The sequence below is a fragment of the Lutjanus erythropterus genome, chromosome 8 (genome assembly GCF_056507025.1).
Source record: "Lutjanus erythropterus isolate fLutEry1 chromosome 8, fLutEry1.hap2, whole genome shotgun sequence".
In the NCBI taxonomy this organism is placed as follows: domain Eukaryota; kingdom Metazoa; phylum Chordata; class Actinopteri; order Lutjaniformes; family Lutjanidae; genus Lutjanus; species Lutjanus erythropterus.
Genome location: NC_139324.1, coordinates 24,118,590 through 24,136,982, shown reverse-complemented (window position 1 = coordinate 24,136,982; position 18,393 = coordinate 24,118,590). Strand labels below are relative to the sequence as shown.

Sequence of the window (18,393 nt, the reverse complement as noted above, 5' to 3'; positions counted from 1 at the left end):
GCAGTTAAAGCAGCTATAAGCTCTTTTATTTCCCGCCTGCTTTTATCTGTTTGCTCTTTTTAAACTCGAACGTGTGCTTTATTTGGATTGTAGTGTTTTTAGGACGTGTAACTTTTATAGCTTGATTTCATCCTTTTCATGAACTCTTGATGCACAGAGAGAGAGGCAAATCTGTTGATGTCTGTCTTCCTCTGATTTCCACTTCTTGTAGGAGCCTCCGAACAGCAAGGGACTGGAGACCGGCGTGGGCTGCAGCGGGAGGCTAGAAAAGGACTGCTTTTACCTGGGCTAGGCTCTGCATGGACCCTTTTAGAGGTAGACTGGGACTTGGTGACACTTTATTCTTGCTTAAGCACTCTTTTTTTTTTTTTTTTTTTACCCCTTTTTAAAGAAACTGCTTTTAACTGGTGTTCTTAATAAATTATTTTATGATTCACGTTAAAAGTCGTTGTCATTTATTGAAATTTATTTTTGACTGTGTATTTTTCCTTGATGTCAGTGCAATCAAAAACATAAAACTATAGAGAATGCTGCCCTTTCCCATGATGCAGGAGGAACATGGTGCAGTTCAGAGAGGTGATTCATCAGCATGGAAAATCCTGGGGTATTTTGATAAGTCTTGCTAATTTAAGTGAGAGATTCGTTCCATGACCCCTGAACTGGCCCGGGCAGAAACAGAACCACCAGACACCGTCCCTTCAAACGTCTTTTTGTGCTCCTGCCACTTCTGTCCATGTGGAAACACAAGTTCATAGCTTTTTCCATGTGACCAAACATGAATATACATGCTAAGGTTCAAAGAACGTATTAATTTTAAAAAGTACAAAATATCATGTCTTACAACTTAAACAGGTTATTTGACATGGAGTGAAGTGGACCTGCTTATTTATTGTTTTTTGTCTTGACAGCTGGAACAAATGAGTGAATGAGTAAAAATAACTAACAAAACAACTTTGGCACATTTTTTTCTTAAATTATAAATGATATGCTTTTAAAGTCTAAACCACAATGTCTTACCAAGTGATACTGGGGCAAAGCAATGCACTGCTGCATCATTTTATCTTCACATTTACTTTGTTTGTGTTTTTTTTGCAAAGATATCTCTTTTGTTTTGTTAATTGTGGCAGTATTGTCCTTTTTTCATGATGAAGCCTTTACATTCGGTGAAGGTCAAGAGGTGGAAGCTGCTGTCAGCTATAATAACTTTAGTTCAGTCCTTGACAACAGGCTCACTTCTGATTGTAATACAGTTATGGTGTGTAGGAGAGGTCAACAATGGCTCTTCTGTCTGTGGAAACTTGCTAAATTTCATGTAGACAGGTCCCTAATGACTCTCTGTTCAAATGATCAGCTCATCATCAAGCCTCTGCAGAAGCCTGACAACAACCTGATCATTTGAAGCAGGGAGCTTCAAATGATTGTTGGAGCAGGGAAAGATCTAAAACATGCAGGACAGGGGTCCCTGAGGACCAGGGTTGGGCAAAACAGCTCTAAACAGACTGTGCTAAAAATAGCATCAGAAGTGACATTGTACCGCGTTGCACCACCAAACTTTCACAACGTGGAAGTGTGGAATAGGTTTTGGGTTTCATAAGAAAGATGAGAAACACTGCTGTGAATCAGTTTTGCAAAACATGTCAGACAGCAGAGTACAGAGACGAGTCTAACCACAGAGACATCATGTCACTGTGTGAGCAGGTAACACAGCATCACTGTTCCTCCACACTAAAAAGACTAAACTACAGTATCTCATGAGACTCATAATAAGATGTTAACACCACCATGATGTCTCCTCTATCTCTCATCTTACTATATTCAGTAAAACTATCAGGATTTCTTTTTGCAGCTAATAGCACTCTACAAATGTAGCATTAACTGAATCAAAATGTAAAGATTCACTCATTGCATTATCTTGTATTGCATCATGTCATGACAGAGTTGAATTGTATTAAACCAAACATTGACCATTTAAAAATTTCTAAGATATATCGTATCGTTGAACATGTTTCGAGATATGTATCAAATCAGTCTCAATCAGAGAGATACACACCCCTAATATAGACGTTTGCCGTTTACCTTTCAAAACGCAACCATTGAGATAACAGCTGTATGTGACGATGCAGGCAGAAGAGACCACAGATGTGTGCAAGTGACACAGGTAGAGGAGGGAGAAACTGATGGTCAAATCTTTAAGGGAACACCAGACCCGAAAGTAATCATTTTAAGGTCTCAGTGACGGAACAGCATCCAAAAATCAAGCGAGAGTTTCACAGATCAAGGATTCTCTTCCAGACAAGACCGAAGGAAAGTGTTTCAGGGTTCCCCAAAGTCTATAACACAACATTAGAAACAGACTACGGTCTTGCCGGTAAACATAATGCTTGGCGAAAGGTGATCAGTCAGGTCGGGCTATAAGATTTGTGAATCCTATAGTTTATGAACTTAGCTACATCCAGAGCCAAAGTTAGCTCAGCTGTTTGTATACCAGGCAGACAGGATGTAGCTGTTGTAGTGCTTTGTCTTGCCTACCTCGCGGTGAGTCTTGAACAAATTTCTTATCATGTGAAGGCCATTCATATGTACGTTGCTTTGAAAAAAAGCGTCTGCTAAATGAGATTGTAAGACTGTAAGATTGTGGTGAAACGGCTTCAGCGAGTGAGTGAAGTTGGACAAAGTACGAAAACAATTCCCCTGATAAACACACTTCTGTCTGCATCATGCCCTGCTCAGTTTGGCTGAACCAGTTTCTGCAGTCTTAATTTTAAGCATTGAATTCTTTCTTTGCATTACAACCAACAATCATAAGTAGCACAACTCTACTTGACTTCTACAACAAACACTACTGCTTTACTTCAGAACTCATTAGAGCGGCATGAATGGAGGTTGAAGTTAATTCTGGCCAAGCTTTTTCATGTAAACGCAGACTTATTTATCAGCCTTGATGCAATACGACACAGGGGTCTCAAACTCAAATTGGCTTGGAGTCATTATTGTCATCTTGTAGGAGGGACACTTCTGCTTTCATGAACTGAAAGTGCAATATTTCTATTAAAAAAAAACTTTTTTGTTTCCATTACTAACTGCAAACAGCAATTTCCTTACATTTGTATTTACGTCAGTTTAGCTGCACATTGAACAAAAACTCGGCAACTCTTCTGTCACTTTGGTCATTTATACCCCTGATGAAAATGGCTCGCTGAGCATTGTTGGTTCTGTTGGTGCTTTCATCATATCTCACAGATTATACGGTGAAAACTCTATTGCAACCTGCAATCCCTCAGAAATAAACAAATCCAAACTTTGATCAGTGGTGTTTATAAAAACATCGTACAGGCCCACGAGAGAATGACCAAATTATGCCTGCACTGTTGACTACAGCCAGAATCCAAAACCACTAAATAAATTATCATACCAGTGTTGCAGAGCCCCACTGCGTCACGCAACACACAGAACACAGACCTGCCTGAGAACAGCTGCGAACAAAGAAACCTGTGTTCATGAAGAACATTCACCTCATTGTCTGCCTACATAAGTCACACTGACTGACTGCTGTTTTTCTTCTGACAAGGAAGATTTAATACATTCAAGAAATTGTTGCAGTTAACTCTTTCCTCACTTTTCTTTAACTCTAAATGGTTAAACTACCTGTAGCAGTAGCTGACTTACTGACTGGCTACCAATAGCTAACAGTAGTGTTTGCTAACTGTAGCTAAGTGTCCTGTTATCTAACAGTAGCTATCGGTAGTGTTTGCTAACAGATGCTAAGGATAGTGTTTGCTAACAGTAACTGATTGCAGTGTTTGCTAACTTATTAAATCTGTGATTGCTCTTTTATTGCTTTTATACAATGGATGCTGGATACAGTAGACTGCTCGCTATCTTTGCCGTCTCTCTTTTCTTTATCTCCCAAGTTAGTGTTGTTGTAAATTTCCTCAAAAGAACATCTTTAGATTTCTCTACAGATGTTCCCAAAACCTCTAATTCATCTGTCCTGAAGTTAAGCAACCATTGTTGATTTTGCTAATTTTTTTATGTTTTGATCTGTTTCAGTGTGTTTCAGTGATTCGAAAAAAACAGCAATTAGTTTTGTAGCTTGGTGAGATGAGACAAGTAGTGTTGGTTGCTAGGTAACCGACATAAAAGTTCATATGCAATGTTGAATTGACTATTCAAGATTTCCTAAACTGAGATGACACAGGAGTAAGTGAGATAAGATATAATAGTTGGTTAGGATTTGCTTCTGTAATACCAAGTTGGGGAGAATCCTATTTTAGAATTAAGATGGGAAGTTTTTGCAGCTCCAGGTAATTTAGTGACTTTTAGGGAACATTACACACACTCCCAAAGACCATCTCCTCCTACGTCAGCTGGACAATATTTTCCTCTGCAGTTGAAGGAGCATAAAATTGAAAAAGTCACATAAAATTACCTTAAAATTGTGTTTACAGTAATTGAATAAATATTATGTTATTTTTCCACCATTGCAGTTGGATAATTATATCTGAAAAATGCATAATGTGTGAGATTTTCAATTACATTTTAATATAAAGGGCTTTAAATAAACGCAGTAGAGTAAAAATTATATCAGGCTTTATATAAAATTTCCTTTTTATGTAAGCACAAGTACCTTGAAACTGTACTTGAATAATTGCACTGTGGGTTTTCCACTACTGGTTTCAAAATGACTGTTCACCATATATTTATAGTTGAATGTCAGAATAAAAAGGCAGATGAGGAAGCGGAGGTCAAAGAGGAGAGTTCAAAAGTTTATTGGATGTGTGCCCAAAACTCTTTTTTTCTTTCTGTTTTGTCATTTGGTCCACAGAGGGAGAAACGGGGAGTGCTTGGCCATTAAAGTCAGTGAACATATACACTGCTTATAGAAAGAATATGTTCCCCTTTTATTGCTTTTATAAACGGAATCATGATCAATATAATTTGTCAGTTTTGACCAGAAAAAAACACCTTTTGTATAAGTCTTTAGTAGATTGATATATCTGCACATCTAGAAACTGCATTTTTACTCCATTTTTCTTGGTAAAACTGCTCAAGCTTTGTCACGTTGGCCTGAACAGCCCTTGTCAAGTCCAGCTGCAAATTCTCTGTTCTGGGCTTTGACTCAGCCACTGCAGAACATTAACCTTGTCTTGCTGATGAGTCTTGCTGTTTAGGTCAAACATGACGACCATCAGATAAAGAAAGACTGATACCACAGCATCAGCTTTCTTTGTGAAGGAAGTTCAGAGAAAAGGAAGAGGTTAGTTGGTGTTTAACTGCACAAACCACGTGTCACATTTCATGGACCATGAATTTAAGTTGTGCTGACGACGTGTAGACAACAATATGATTCAAATTAGAATACTGAGAATTCAAACATGGTCACTCTTGTAATTTAACTGTAAAATAAATTAATTGGTGATCACATGATAAACTGAAATATAAAAAGAAATTCTAACCATCTTGTTTCATTCTGCTTATTGTGGCATGATGATCAGACAGTCTTGTGTGCCAGCAGAGCAATGAACACTTGTCCTCAACTGTAATAACTGAAAATAAAACTGAACTTTACCATAGTCTCTGACATATAATTTATGACTATTTATTATTATTAATTTATGTGACAGTTATTGGGTCATCTGTCTCTCAGTCTTTACCTTTCTCCACCAGTTTCTTTCTCTCCATCACGTGACTCTTTTCTTTCCTCGTCTCTTTTCTCTCAGAGTTTGTCGCCCTCTGTCTTTCCGTCTAAGCTCGTCTCATTCAGCTCTCCTCTCTCATCTCTCTTCAGTGCTTCCTCCAGCCCAGTCTGAGATATCTGCACTTTAAGCCTCTCTTTTAATTTTTCTATCTGAGGGCCAATCCAGCTACACTGACAAAATCAACAAATCTAAAGAACAAGGATAAATATTATAGATCAGGAGTTCCCAAACTTTTTCATTTCATAGATGCACATTAGTCCACGTTTCAGATTGTTTTTGGAAATCATGAAGGGCCATCTGGACTTTTACCAGCACTAAATTCAAAAGCCAGAATGTGTGATGGTGAAGGGGTGTGTTAGAGCCCATGGCGTCATCATGGAGCAGTATATGCTGCCATCCAGATGATGTCCCTGTTTCGTTCAACAAGACAGGCATTATGAAGTGCAAAATACAAAGATGGAGACCCTGGACTGTTGAGCACTTGAAGTCGTATATCAAGAAAGAATGACATATAATTTCAGTTTCAATGACAAGAGGCTCCAACTTTCACACAGAATTAAAGGAAAGTTACTCACCTGCAGATGCAGACGGCTGGAGCGACGCCACACAGGAGAAATCCGATTATAGATGTGAGTGTGTACAAAAAATACCACATTTGAGTGGTTTCTGCATAAAATCAGATGTAAATGAATTTAAGCAGCATGCAGTTTGAGTTTTGATATGAACTGTGCCTGGTGTAGAGATGATTAGCTTTGCTTCATGTTCTACCTACCTTCAGACACTGGACTGGCTTCCTCTGACACTGTTAAATTCCACTTTGTAGTCATTAAAAAAGATCCACCACCAGTTACAGTACATGTATAGAGTCCTGCATCGTCCTGCTGAGCATTAGAAACATCCAGCTTTAAAGGTGAGTTTACGTCTATTTTCACTCTGCCAGAGGTGAAATTTGATGAATTCAGTTTCTTGAAGGCTGCATAAACAAAAACTGATCTGCCTTTGGTCCACTTGATTTGTGTTGGATTTTCCGTGGATGTGTTGCAGGTGAGCGTGACGGAGTCTCCCCTGGACACGTGTTTATCTGTGTAGCCAACAATCCCTAACACAAGAGAAAACAATCAACACACTGAGAAGAAATTGTAGCCCTCTCATCATCGTTGTCACAGTTGGTGCACCAGGAACAGCAGAAAGGACCCAAATGTAGACTACAACAGGAGTGGATGAGTTCAAATATTAATTAAAATACAAAAAGACAAAAAATTTATGGTGCTGGCAAAAAGGCAAACAACAAATCCAAAAGGAATGACATAAAAATCAAAGTCCAGCAAAATCCATAGTCCAAGCAAAAAGCATGCAGGAAAAACACAAAGCAAAAATTGACAGACAAGGACGAATTAGTAAATGAAGAGAGAAAAGGCACAAGGCTAAATACACTAGGGAGGGGGAGGATGACAAGACAGGGCAATCAAGAACAGGTGACAATAATAATTGAACAAAAAGAGTGGAAAAACTTTGGCCTGTTGCATGAATTCTCAATTAGCAGGGTTTTGTAATGACGACAGCTTCATTTGAATTCTAATTCTGTGAGACCGCACAAGTTTATCTGACTTCCTCATCACAGCCACCACATGGCTGTATTATAGATGTGAGTATGTATAGAAAATACCACATTGGAGTGGTTTCTGCATAAAATCAGATGTAAATGAATTTAAGCAGCATGCAGTTTGAGTTTTGATATGAACTGTGCCTGGTGTAGAGATGATTAGCTCTGCTTCATGTTCTACCTACCTTCAGACACTGGACCGACTTCCTCTGACACTGTTAAATTCCACTCTGTAGTCATTGAAGCAGATCTAACACCACTTACAGTACATGTATAGAGTCCTGCATCGTCCTGCTGAGCATTAGAAACATTCAGCTTTAAAGGTGAGTTTACGTCTATTTTCACTCTGCCAGAGGTGAAATTTGATGTATTCAGTTTCTTGAAGGCTGCATAAATGAAAACTGATCTGCCTTTGGTCCACTTGATTTGTGTTAGATTTTCCATGGATGTGTTGCAGGTGAGCGTGACGGAGTCTCCCCTGGACACATGTTTATCTGTGTAGTCAACAATCCCTAACACGAGAGAAAACAATCAATCAATATAAAATGAAATCTGTAATTAAATGTAAAGGAAAATATGCATCACAAACAAATCTACTGTACCTGCAAACACTTGACACATAACTATTAGCTGAGAGGAGAGCAGAGCAGCTTGATTTAGTCTGAACATGATGACCACAAGACTGAGAAAAGTGGAACTTCATCATCAGCTTTTAAATGTTTTCGTGGAGGAGGTGCAGAGAAAAGGAAGTGGTTAGTTGGTGTTCTGCTGCTCAAAAAGTGTCACACCTTTCATGAAACAAAAAGTTAAGTCATGGGGAAATCATACAATTGTTCAGTTCAGTTTTGAACATCATGAACTCAAAATCAAGCTTGTCTGCAGGACTTAAATTTTTTTTTTTTTTTGATTAACTTTTAAAAAAATTAAGATTAGTAATAATTTTGACATTTGATTTTTCTGAATCAACTGCAGGAAAACCACTTTTGCATAGGACTCAACTCACTTTACCCACACAGTGTGATTTTACTGTATATTCACACGGTTGGATAGGGTTTTACAATTTGCAATGTGAGCACTTTATTCTGCTCACAGTGACCATGATCACAGGTCTGAACAAATGTTAACTGCTCAAAAGTGTCATAACTTTCATGAAGCATAAAGTTCTATGAGAAACACATGAGAGTCCACTAAAGAACAATTTAATTCTAATTTTGAATTCAATTTTGGTCCTTCTTGAAAAAAAAAAAGTAAAAATGATTTCACTGGTCATCAAATAATAAACTGAAATACAAGATTCAGATTCAATAATTTATTAACATCTCAGTGAAATGTGATTGGAATTTGTCTTGGTTTGTGCTCAAAACAATGATGCAAAGACACATCAACAGTACAAAACAAATACACATCACATACATGGAAATATCAAAAAAATTACCTGGCAAGATAAGATAAACAAAACAACATAAAATACTCTGTCAAAGTAGGTAGAAGAGACTCACTAGAACAAACTCAGAGTAAAGATGCACATGAGAGACACGTCAAACTGCAGGAAAACCACCTCTGCACGCAGCTGAACACACTTTACCCATAGCGTGACCCTCCAGCTGTCTGTGCTTTCAGAACACGTCAAATACTTTCTGATTCTCAGTAAAGCATACTAACCAGGTCTTGCTGCTCTTTGAATTAAGATATTCAATTGATTCGAGGAGTCGATAACTTCTACTTTGGAGCAGTTCACTGTCTTGATCACAAGGACATTTTGACAGTTGTACAAGAACCAAATCTGTTACCTTGCGTTTACAAATGGCCTCTCTCTCACTACACTGAGAAGAAATTGTAGCCCTCTCATCATCGTTGTCACAGTTGGTGCACCAGGAACAGCAGAAAGGACCCAAATGAAGACTACAACAGGAGTGGATGAGTTCAAAGATGAATTAAAATACAAAAAGACAAAAAACTTATGGTGCTGGCAAAAAGGCAAACAAAGGCAACCAAAAAAAAAAAAAAAAAGTCCAGCAAAATCCATAGTCCAAGCAAAAAGCATGCAGGAAAAACGCAAAGCAAAAACTGACATGCAAACACCAGGAGGACAGAAAAACAGACAAGGACGAATTAGTACATGAAGAGAGAAAAGGCACAAAGCTAAATACATTAGGGAGGGGGAGGATGATAAGACAGGGCAATCAAGAACAGGTGACAATAATAATTGAACAAAAAGAATGGAAAAAAACAGCTTCATTTGAATTGTAATTCTGTGAGATCGCACAACTTTATCTGACTTCCTCATCACAGCCACCACATGGCTTCACTGTGACAGCCAGCTGATGACAGTGTTTGCCCTCAACCTCAACACTGTTTGTCAAGGTTGTGAAATTAAACCACTATTAAAACTAATTGGCAAGAACCACCATTAAGATTAATAACAATGATTGATTCAGATTGATTTACTTATTTCAGTAGGTATATTGACATCCAGTGGCTGGACACTCTCAGTGTGCAGATAACAATATCGGGATGCATTCTGGGACATGTAGCTTGTGTCCACCATACTTCTGTAAAACAGCATAGAATTGTTTTGCACAAATTATAGAGACCAAGGTCTCACGAGCCACATTAAATGAGTTGCCAGCCTGGATTTTTTTTTTACCACAGTGTGTTTGAACTGCAGGAGGTATTTGACTGTTTGTGTCAATTCATTATGAATGGTCTTCAGTTTGTGTGCATGTGCATGTGTGTGTGTGTGTGTGTGTGTGTGTGTGTGTGTGTGTGTGTGTGTGTGTGTGTGTGTGTGTGTGTGTGTGTGTGTGTGGGTGTGTGTGGGTGTGTGTGTATGAGAGATAGAAGGAGAGATAACAGAAGCTGTGATCAGGGTGAGGTCTGAGCAGTGTAGCAGGAAGTATTCAGAGACTTCGCTGAAGTAAAAGTATGAATAACACACTGTAAAAAGACTGACTCTGTAAAGTATGTAAAGGTAATGAAGAAAATCTACTTGACGTATTAAAAGTAAAAGTACTCAATACTAAAAAATGCCCCCTGTGGCATTGACACTGTTATATATTATAAACCATTAGGTGATTATGTCTCATGCATTAATGTAAAAGCAGGGTTTTATTGTTGCAGTTGGTTGAGGTGGAGCTCTTTTTTTACAGGACCTCAACTAATGATTATCATCATTATGAATACAATATTTTTTCCATGAACTGATTAATTGTTTTTGTTCTTTCTGTATATGGTGAGAAATATCATCACAGCCCAAAATGGCACCTTCACAATGTTTGTTTTGTCCAACAAACAGTTCAACCCTCAAAATACTTACTAATACATTTAAATTTAAATGTAAATTATTGAAAAGCATTGAGAAAATATGAGAAAAATGAGATAAGGAGAACAAAATAGGGAGAAGAGGAGAGCAGAACACACAAACTGATACAACCACTAAAGCATAATGTAGCGTTGTGTTCTTTAATAAATGTAAAAATAGTGATTACTAAAGACCATCTTTATGTGAACTGATCATTTAGCATGTTGAATATAAAATCATGTGCATGAGTGTATTGGTACTGGTTAAAATAAGTCAAAGATGTGCTACTAAATGCAACTTTATGTTTTAAAAGTACTTATGAGAGGGGTGCTTGTTTTTCTTTTTGAGCACTTTCCCCGTAAAATGTGTGCAAGTCTGTCAGTGTCTGGCAGAATGATTACTGCCTACACTGAGTAAACGGGCAGAGAAACAGACACTCATATTTGTTCCTGACTGGGATCATTAAAAATAAAACTGCACTCGACTGAAGTCTCTGAAATGTAATTTATTTCAAATGAAAGGCTCCATGTCATTCCCTCACAGACCCTAGAGGGCACCAACAGAAACCTGATGATGTGAGTTGACTCTTGCCATTACAAGAAAAGAAAAGACACACTGTCATTAGTCCCACACTGGGGAAATTTGCTGTATTATAGCAGCAAAAAGGGACGGCAAAATAGAAAGAGGCATCAGTAACACAAAATAAATAAGTAAACAAGCAATATAAACAAGAGAAAAAATAAAAAAATATGAACCATGCATACACATATATTATAATGAACATATTAAAATACACAGATGACCATAAAGCTAAAAGGGAAGTAAAAACAAAGTTCCTTAAAGTGAAGACACTGGTTTTAATGTGTTTATGTGAGCTGAAGCCGAGCTGTCGTCTGTCTGATCGTCTTCTCTTAAAGCATCTGGTTTAAATTGGAAAAATATAATGCCTGTCAGATTTGATCTCTCTTGTAGACTCTGTCCATGTTGGTTGTTTAACTGTGGTTTGAATGTCTTGTCAGCTCAGTAGACACCATATATTGAATTGAACCTCTCTATGTACTGACTCCTCCGCTTGTTATTTGTCCCTCTGCCTGTGCCATCCTGCGGTTGACTGGTGATGACCTACAGAGACAGAAAGTTTGCATAGAGTTCAGCAGTTTCTCAGAAAGAAAATATAAAGGAGAGAAACGTGACAGCATCAAAAAATGACACACCTCTCCTCCAGACTCGAGATGAAACTGGTCCTGGCCTGGGCTCTGATATGGTGTCCTGGGTTTGTGTTTTCTGCAGAGAAAACGAAGAGTCTTTTAACGAAGAGTCTTACCAGTGAGCCAACATGCACAACAGCAGCATCCCGACTCTGTTTGACCTGAATGGAACCTTAATTAGTATCACTGGTAACATCTGCGTTTGCTCCACTACGACAGGTCAAAATGACTGCTGTGAAAAAAGTCTATAGGCTGCAATGACTTCATAATGTTAAAATACTCTATTGCATGTAAAAGTCCTGCACTTTAATACAAATGTACTTCAAATGTCAAAAGTCAAAGTCAAAAGTACACTCACATTTTTATTTTCAGCTAAAAGAAAAAGATTCTCAGGTAGGAGCTTTTTTTTTGTTTTGTTTTGATTTATGAAGATTAATTTTTGCCAAGCGTCCACTGTATTGTAGATAGCAGTAGCAGTTTAACTTGGTGCTTTGCATTCATGCTACTTTCAAGACCTCACGCTCTAACAGTTAGCCATGTAATGGCTGCTTGATGTGGGCAGAGTTGTAACAGTTCATTACAATGATGAGAACTTCTCTATTGTGTGCACACAACTCAAGGCAAGCGGAAGTGTGGGTCAAGTCTGTACGCTGTCAGTTCTGCAGCTCAGGTGCAGCCATCTACATTTACCACAACTGTAATAGTGATTGAACCTTTACGTGTCACATGCACCTTCAGGATATCAGTCCACAGGCGCGATGCTCTGTTCTCTAAGTCTATTGCATGGATGTCCATGCTGGGAGGGGGGAATTCCTCTTCTTTGGCTCTCCCTGAGGTTTCCTCAGTGTTTTTTCCCATTAAAAGGGTTTTTGGGGATTTCTTCCTTACTCTTTTGAGTGTTTACAGGATAAGGGGTGTTGCACACCACACAGATTGCAAAGCCCCGTGAGGCAAATTATATTGTATTGCAAATTGTAATAAATAAGATTTCTCTTGACTTGACTTGATAAACTGTTTTTTGTTACTTTAAATTATTCACCTTATTCAAAACAGTTCATTCTATATTCTTCAATAACGTTATTTCATATAAATGGATAGTGTGGATCTTAATTCAGCAAATTACCTCTCATTGTTACATCTATCCTCAGCAACATGCCCCCTGTAGAGGGGTAGGTTGTAACTATTTGTATCTGGCATGACCTAATTTGTGATTGTGTGGATGTCCAAGTGACTTTAATTTGTTGTAGACATATATGAGTACCAAGTATCGAAGTTTGAGAGCTCTAGCAACTACTGTGTTACAACCGTCCCAGGTCCCGCCTACTCATTTTTGAAAATGAACCTCTGTGAGTGATTGCAAATTGCAACACAAAGATTTACATAAATAATGTTGTGAGCAGTGACTCTGACTCTTATAGGTTATACTGTAGGGCTGCTTTGCTTACATTTGGTTTTGCATAATTCTTAAAATAATGCTTTAGCAAGGAAAACTTTAAGCTGCATCGACTCATTTCTTCTAGTTATTCTTTTAACATGATTTCTCATTGACATCCAAACATCCATATATTCTCTGAGCATGAAGCTATACCACTGCTATGTACATATGCTCATGAATGTAAAGGAGTGTAGAGTAATACAAGCTCTGTAGAGACCAGAGCTGTGGCCAAGATTTCAGGTCGGAGTGCCGCATCCACCTGTGCCAAAAATGAACAATTCTGAGTATTTTGATGTTTCCTGGGTGGGTATTCACAAAAAGAGTTTTCATATCAAATGTATGAAATACATATTGGCAAGATATTTCAATTTTAGACTTTTTCTTTAGTCGTTTCCTGATTTCTTGAAAGATATTGAAACATATCACAATTCTTTAAATTAAAATGATGGAAATTCTGTTTTTTTTTTCCTTTTGAACACACCGAGAAAAAAATACTGGGAGATTCGCCACTTTCTTCTCTTTGAACCAGTTACTGAAATTGAGAGCTCATTTTGATGAATTTTCGATTTAGTATTAAATTGTAACATATCTAACACCAATGCATTTTGCATTTTAATATAGTTTGTTACATTAAAGCTGGACTGTGGAAATTTTAGATATAAATGAACATCTGCTTCATTCAAGCCTTTGCCAAATGCTGATTAAGGACCATCAATGTCAGGTAAATCTGTCTGTTTTTAACAGTATAGCAGAGTTTTTAAATCTGGTGTCTGTGATGACATTACTGTGTTGGTGCACCAGTATTGATGTATTTTATGTCAACCAGCGATGACGAGTCTGCCAGAGTTGAGGGGAGAGCAACTGCAGTGCAGCAGAGAGTATGACAGTATAACGGAGCCTATGACGGATAATAAGATAATAAGCTCATGACGACTTTATCACCAGACTTTTTTTCTTCCTCTGCCCTGGTTTGCATGTGAGAAATGTTTATATTCCCTAAAGTAAGGTATTGTATCGTAACATACTTGAATTAGAATGTAAAATAACTCTTAATAATAATGAATAATAAATAATAAATAATACTTTTGACATGAGCTCATTGCCCTCGATTGTCACTGACCTCATGTGAATTTCCTCCAAACTCTGGGCACTCCACTGTGCATGAAAAATACAGCGAGGACATTTCAAAGTCAGTAAAATACCTGTAGCTGCTTGCACTAATGCACTTTAAATGACACAGTCACCCAAAGTACACAATTTAAGACAACTTGCCCTAATAAAAATGCAGATAAATTAAACTTTGTCTGTGGTAATCACAGCATTTAAAAGATTCATAAACAGTTCATGTTTTGAAGCGATAGCTGGTGATATTAAATGAAATTAAATCTGCTGAAATATGCAGTAGCATCTTCTCATTCAGTGTTTTCTGCTTTATTATTGTTTTCTTTTATATTATTATTCTTTATTATATGTTGCATTTTAGATAATTACTGGACATAAAAACTAAAAAAAAAAAAGGAATTATATGGAATCATGTAGTAAGCAAGATGTGAAAATAAGACAAAATGTTTTTTTCTTATTAAGAATTTAAAAATTAAAAATCTGTCACACAGTCTTCTGCACTTGCAATCAAAGATGTAATAATATTGTCATTAAATTAAATTGTGAGTGTTAAAGACAGCGTGTGAAAATCCTTCCACTTTGATTTGTCACCCCATGGTTGATGACAACTTTGCACACTGTTGGTATAATCTGAACAATTTCTTAAAAATCATTAAGAAAAAACACTGAATGAGAAGTGTGTCCAAACTTTTAACTATGCAGAGCTACAGGGGCTCGTTCTGGAAAAGGCTGTTACTGTTTCTTTTTTTCTAAATGTTATTTTTCCACCGACGAAAAACAACCTCACCACAAGGTCTGTTTCAATAACTGTTCTCAAGTTTTCAACTGACGGCTTGAGCAAGAATATGTAACTCTGGGAAGTTGAAATGACACATTTTCTTCTTAAACACGAAAAGGTAATTCATTAGCAATATAACACAACTTTTTGCAGTTGAATAGACACAAGGGTTTTGCAGGTAAAGCCTCATTTGGTCTAGTATGACCAGCAGCTCGGTTGCTTTAGCAAACTATGAATATTTCTGAGACATTCCTGAATGATTTACTTGTGCTACTGTTGTACACTATATTTTAACATTTAACATTATCTCATAAGTGTAACTTGTGGCAGCAGTGGCAGAGAAAGAGTGAATTTAATTTGTCCGTACTTAAATATCTGAAAGCTATTACTCACCTGCAGAGACAGACAGCTGAAGTGAAGACACACAGGAGTAATCCGATTATAGATGTGAGAGTGTATAGAAAATACCACATTCGAGTGGTTTCTGCATAAAATCAGATGTAAATGAATTTAAGCAGCATGCAGTTTGAGTTTTGATATGAACTGTGCCTGGTGTAGAGATGATTAGCTCTGCTTCATGTTCTACCTACCTTCAGACACTGGACTGGCTTCCTCTGACACTGTTAAATTCCACTCTGTAGTCCATATACTAGATCCACTAGTTACAGTACATGTATAGAGTCCTGCATCGTCCTGCTGAGCATTAGAAACATTCAGCTTTAGAGGTGAGTTTAGGTCTATTTTCATTCTGTCAGAAGTGAAATTTGATGTATTCAGTTTCTTGAAGGCTGCATAAACAAAAACTGATCTGCCTTTGGTCCACTTGATTTGTGTTGGATTTTCCGTGGATGTGTTGCAGGTGAGCGTGACGGAGCCTCCCCTGGACACGTGTATATCTGTGTAGTCAACAATCCCTAACACGAGAGAAAACAATCAATCAATATAAAATGAAATCTGTAATTAAATGTAAAGAAAAACATGCATCACAAACACATCTACTGTACCTGCAAACACTTGACACATAACTATTAGCTGAGAGGAGAGCAGAGCAGTTTGATTTAGTCTGAACATGATGACCACAAGACTGAGAAAAGTGGAACTTCATCATCAGCTTTTAAATGTTTTCGTGGAGGAGGTGCAGAGAAAAGGAAGTGGTTAGTTGGTGTTCTGCTGCTCAAAAAGTGTCACACCTTTCATGGAACATTAAGTTAAGTCACGTGGGAATCGTACAATTTTTCAGTTCAGCTTGGAACATGAAGAGCTCAAAATTCAAGCTTGTCTTCTAAACATCAAGTTACTTAAATTAACTAAAGGGTTAGTAATCATTTTGACACTTCATTTAATGATTCATGTAACTGCAACTGCAGGAAAACCACTTTTGCATAGAACTCAACTCACTTTACCCACATAGTGTGACAGTAGAGTCACACTGTTGAATGGGTTTTTACAACTACACAGCAATGTGAGCACTTTATGCTGCTTGTAGTAACCTTGATAACAGGTCAGGACAAGTTTTATGTTGCAGTATGTAAAAAACAAACAGATCAGTGTGTAGGATTTAGTGACATCTAGTGGTGAGCTTGCAGATTGCAAACTTCTCACTTCACCCTCCCTTTCCATTCATTTAGGACAGTGATTATGTATTATGATATGACTTATCAAAAAATGCAGTCAGTAACCTAATCCAAGTAATTTAACTTGATTATATTCCATTACTTTTGGATTACAATACCAAATGTGGTGAAATTATTGAGCCCATTCAAATGTTTAATGCTTGTGCTCGTTGTTTGTCCGACTATAGCAGTAATTATGCACAGTTAAATGTACTTTGTTAAGTCTGCTATTCAAATTTCAAGTAAACTGACAAACTTATTCCCACACACCATCCTGGTCACCAGCATCATCACCTACAGTGCCAAAATATTTTCCAGTAGTCACAGTAGTACTGTCAAGTTAGCTAGCCAACTGGATGTCTGTGTAGCTAATGTTAGCCTTTGGTCTATGTAGCTAACATTCGTGGTTGGTCGGTTTGTTGGAAAAAATTGTTTTTATTTACCAAAAAATGCAAAACAATATAAACTATTAACTTAATAACTAGGTCTAAAAAAGAGGTCAACAAAATAGAACAAGAAGAAACAAGATGGATGTTGACTAGAACTAATACAAAAGAAAAACTAACCAAACCCAAATCCCCCCTCTGACAGTGTATGGTATTGCCTGATGAGCTGGCCACAGAATTTAACGGTCCTCTGTCTCTGGCCACACCTTTTGCTTCTCCCAGAAGAGACTTCCCACCAGCATGGTAACTCAAGACAAAGAAACAAACTAAAATGATTAATATGACAGAAAATTGCTTATTCTAACCCTAAAACGTGAAAATGTGTGAACTCCATTTAAACAGTGTAAGGCTAAAAGTAAATAAAGATATTATAAATCAAACTGTGTAGTGTGGACTTAAATTTGGATATGAATTGTTTGGGGTGGATGGCACAGTGGTGCAGTGGTTCACACTGCCGCCGCCCAGCAAGAAGGTCCTGAGTTCGATCCCTGGGGCAAGTCTGCATGTTCTCCCCGTGTCTGCGTGGGTTCTGTCTGGGTTCTCCGGCTTCCTCCCACAGTCCAAAGACATGCAAGCTAGCATAATTGGTGACACTAAATTGCGTAGGTGTGAATGTGAGTGGTTGTCTGTCTCTATGTGTCAGCCCTGTGATGAACTGGCGACTTGTCCAGGGTGAACCCCGCCTCTTGCCCAGTGTCAGCTGGGATAGGCTCCAGCAACCCGCGACCCTTACGGAATAAGCTGTTACAGAAAATGAATGAATGAATGATTGTTTGGGGTGTGATTGACTGCAACTAAAGTTAACCAGGGTACCAAATCACTGAGGTGAGTGTGTGAACAACATCACCACTTCCGACTGTCACTTTGTGTGGACTTGGCCAATATGGTCTGTGTAGCTAACGTTTCTGGTTGGACCGTGTTGCAGATGTGAGGTGTTGGTCTTAGCTATAAATGATTCTTTAAATTAAATGTTGATTTCTTGGATGATGACAGTATTTTCACAGCTGAAGGCAGAACTATCACCGTACTGTGACTAGAGTGGTGTAACATGTATTTTAGTACTGAATTCCTGTTAACAATCTCTAACTCTTAGTGAACATGTGAACCTTTTGGAATTTCATGGTTTTCCGCATTAATTTGTCATAAAATATGATCTGATCATCATCTAAGTCAAGAGTGTTGACAAAT

At 37.8% G+C, this 18,393-nt stretch overlaps 1 protein-coding gene across 1 annotated transcript; it reads right to left on the bottom strand.

Moving 5' to 3' along the window:
* Window positions 1-10,278: 10,278 nt before the first annotated feature.
* Window positions 10,279-16,449, bottom strand: LOC146322862 (uncharacterized). Its single transcript, XM_084725538.1, has 5 exons — window positions 16,151-16,449; window positions 15,737-16,060; window positions 15,540-15,630; window positions 11,818-11,887; window positions 10,279-11,725 (listed from the first exon to the last, which is right to left on the bottom strand). Exons 1-5 carry the CDS (start codon window positions 16,215-16,217, stop codon window positions 11,624-11,626), a joined length of 654 nt encoding a protein of 217 aa, XP_084581664.1. The 5' UTR covers window positions 16,218-16,449; the 3' UTR covers window positions 10,279-11,623.
* Between the last annotated feature and the right edge of the window lie 1,944 nt (window positions 16,450-18,393).

Coding starts and splice junctions, on each gene's coding strand:
- LOC146322862 (XM_084725538.1), bottom strand. CDS start 16,217: ATGTTCAGACTAAATCAAACTGCTCTGCTCTCCTCTCAGCTAATAGTT. Junction 15,631..15,736: donor AGCCAGTCCAGTGTCTGAAG/GTAGGTAGAACA, acceptor GATTTTATGCAG/AAACCACTCGAATGTGGTAT. Junction 11,726..11,817: donor ATCTCGAGTCTGGAGGAGAG/GTGTGTCATTTT, acceptor CTGTCTCTGTAG/GTCATCACCAGTCAACCGCA.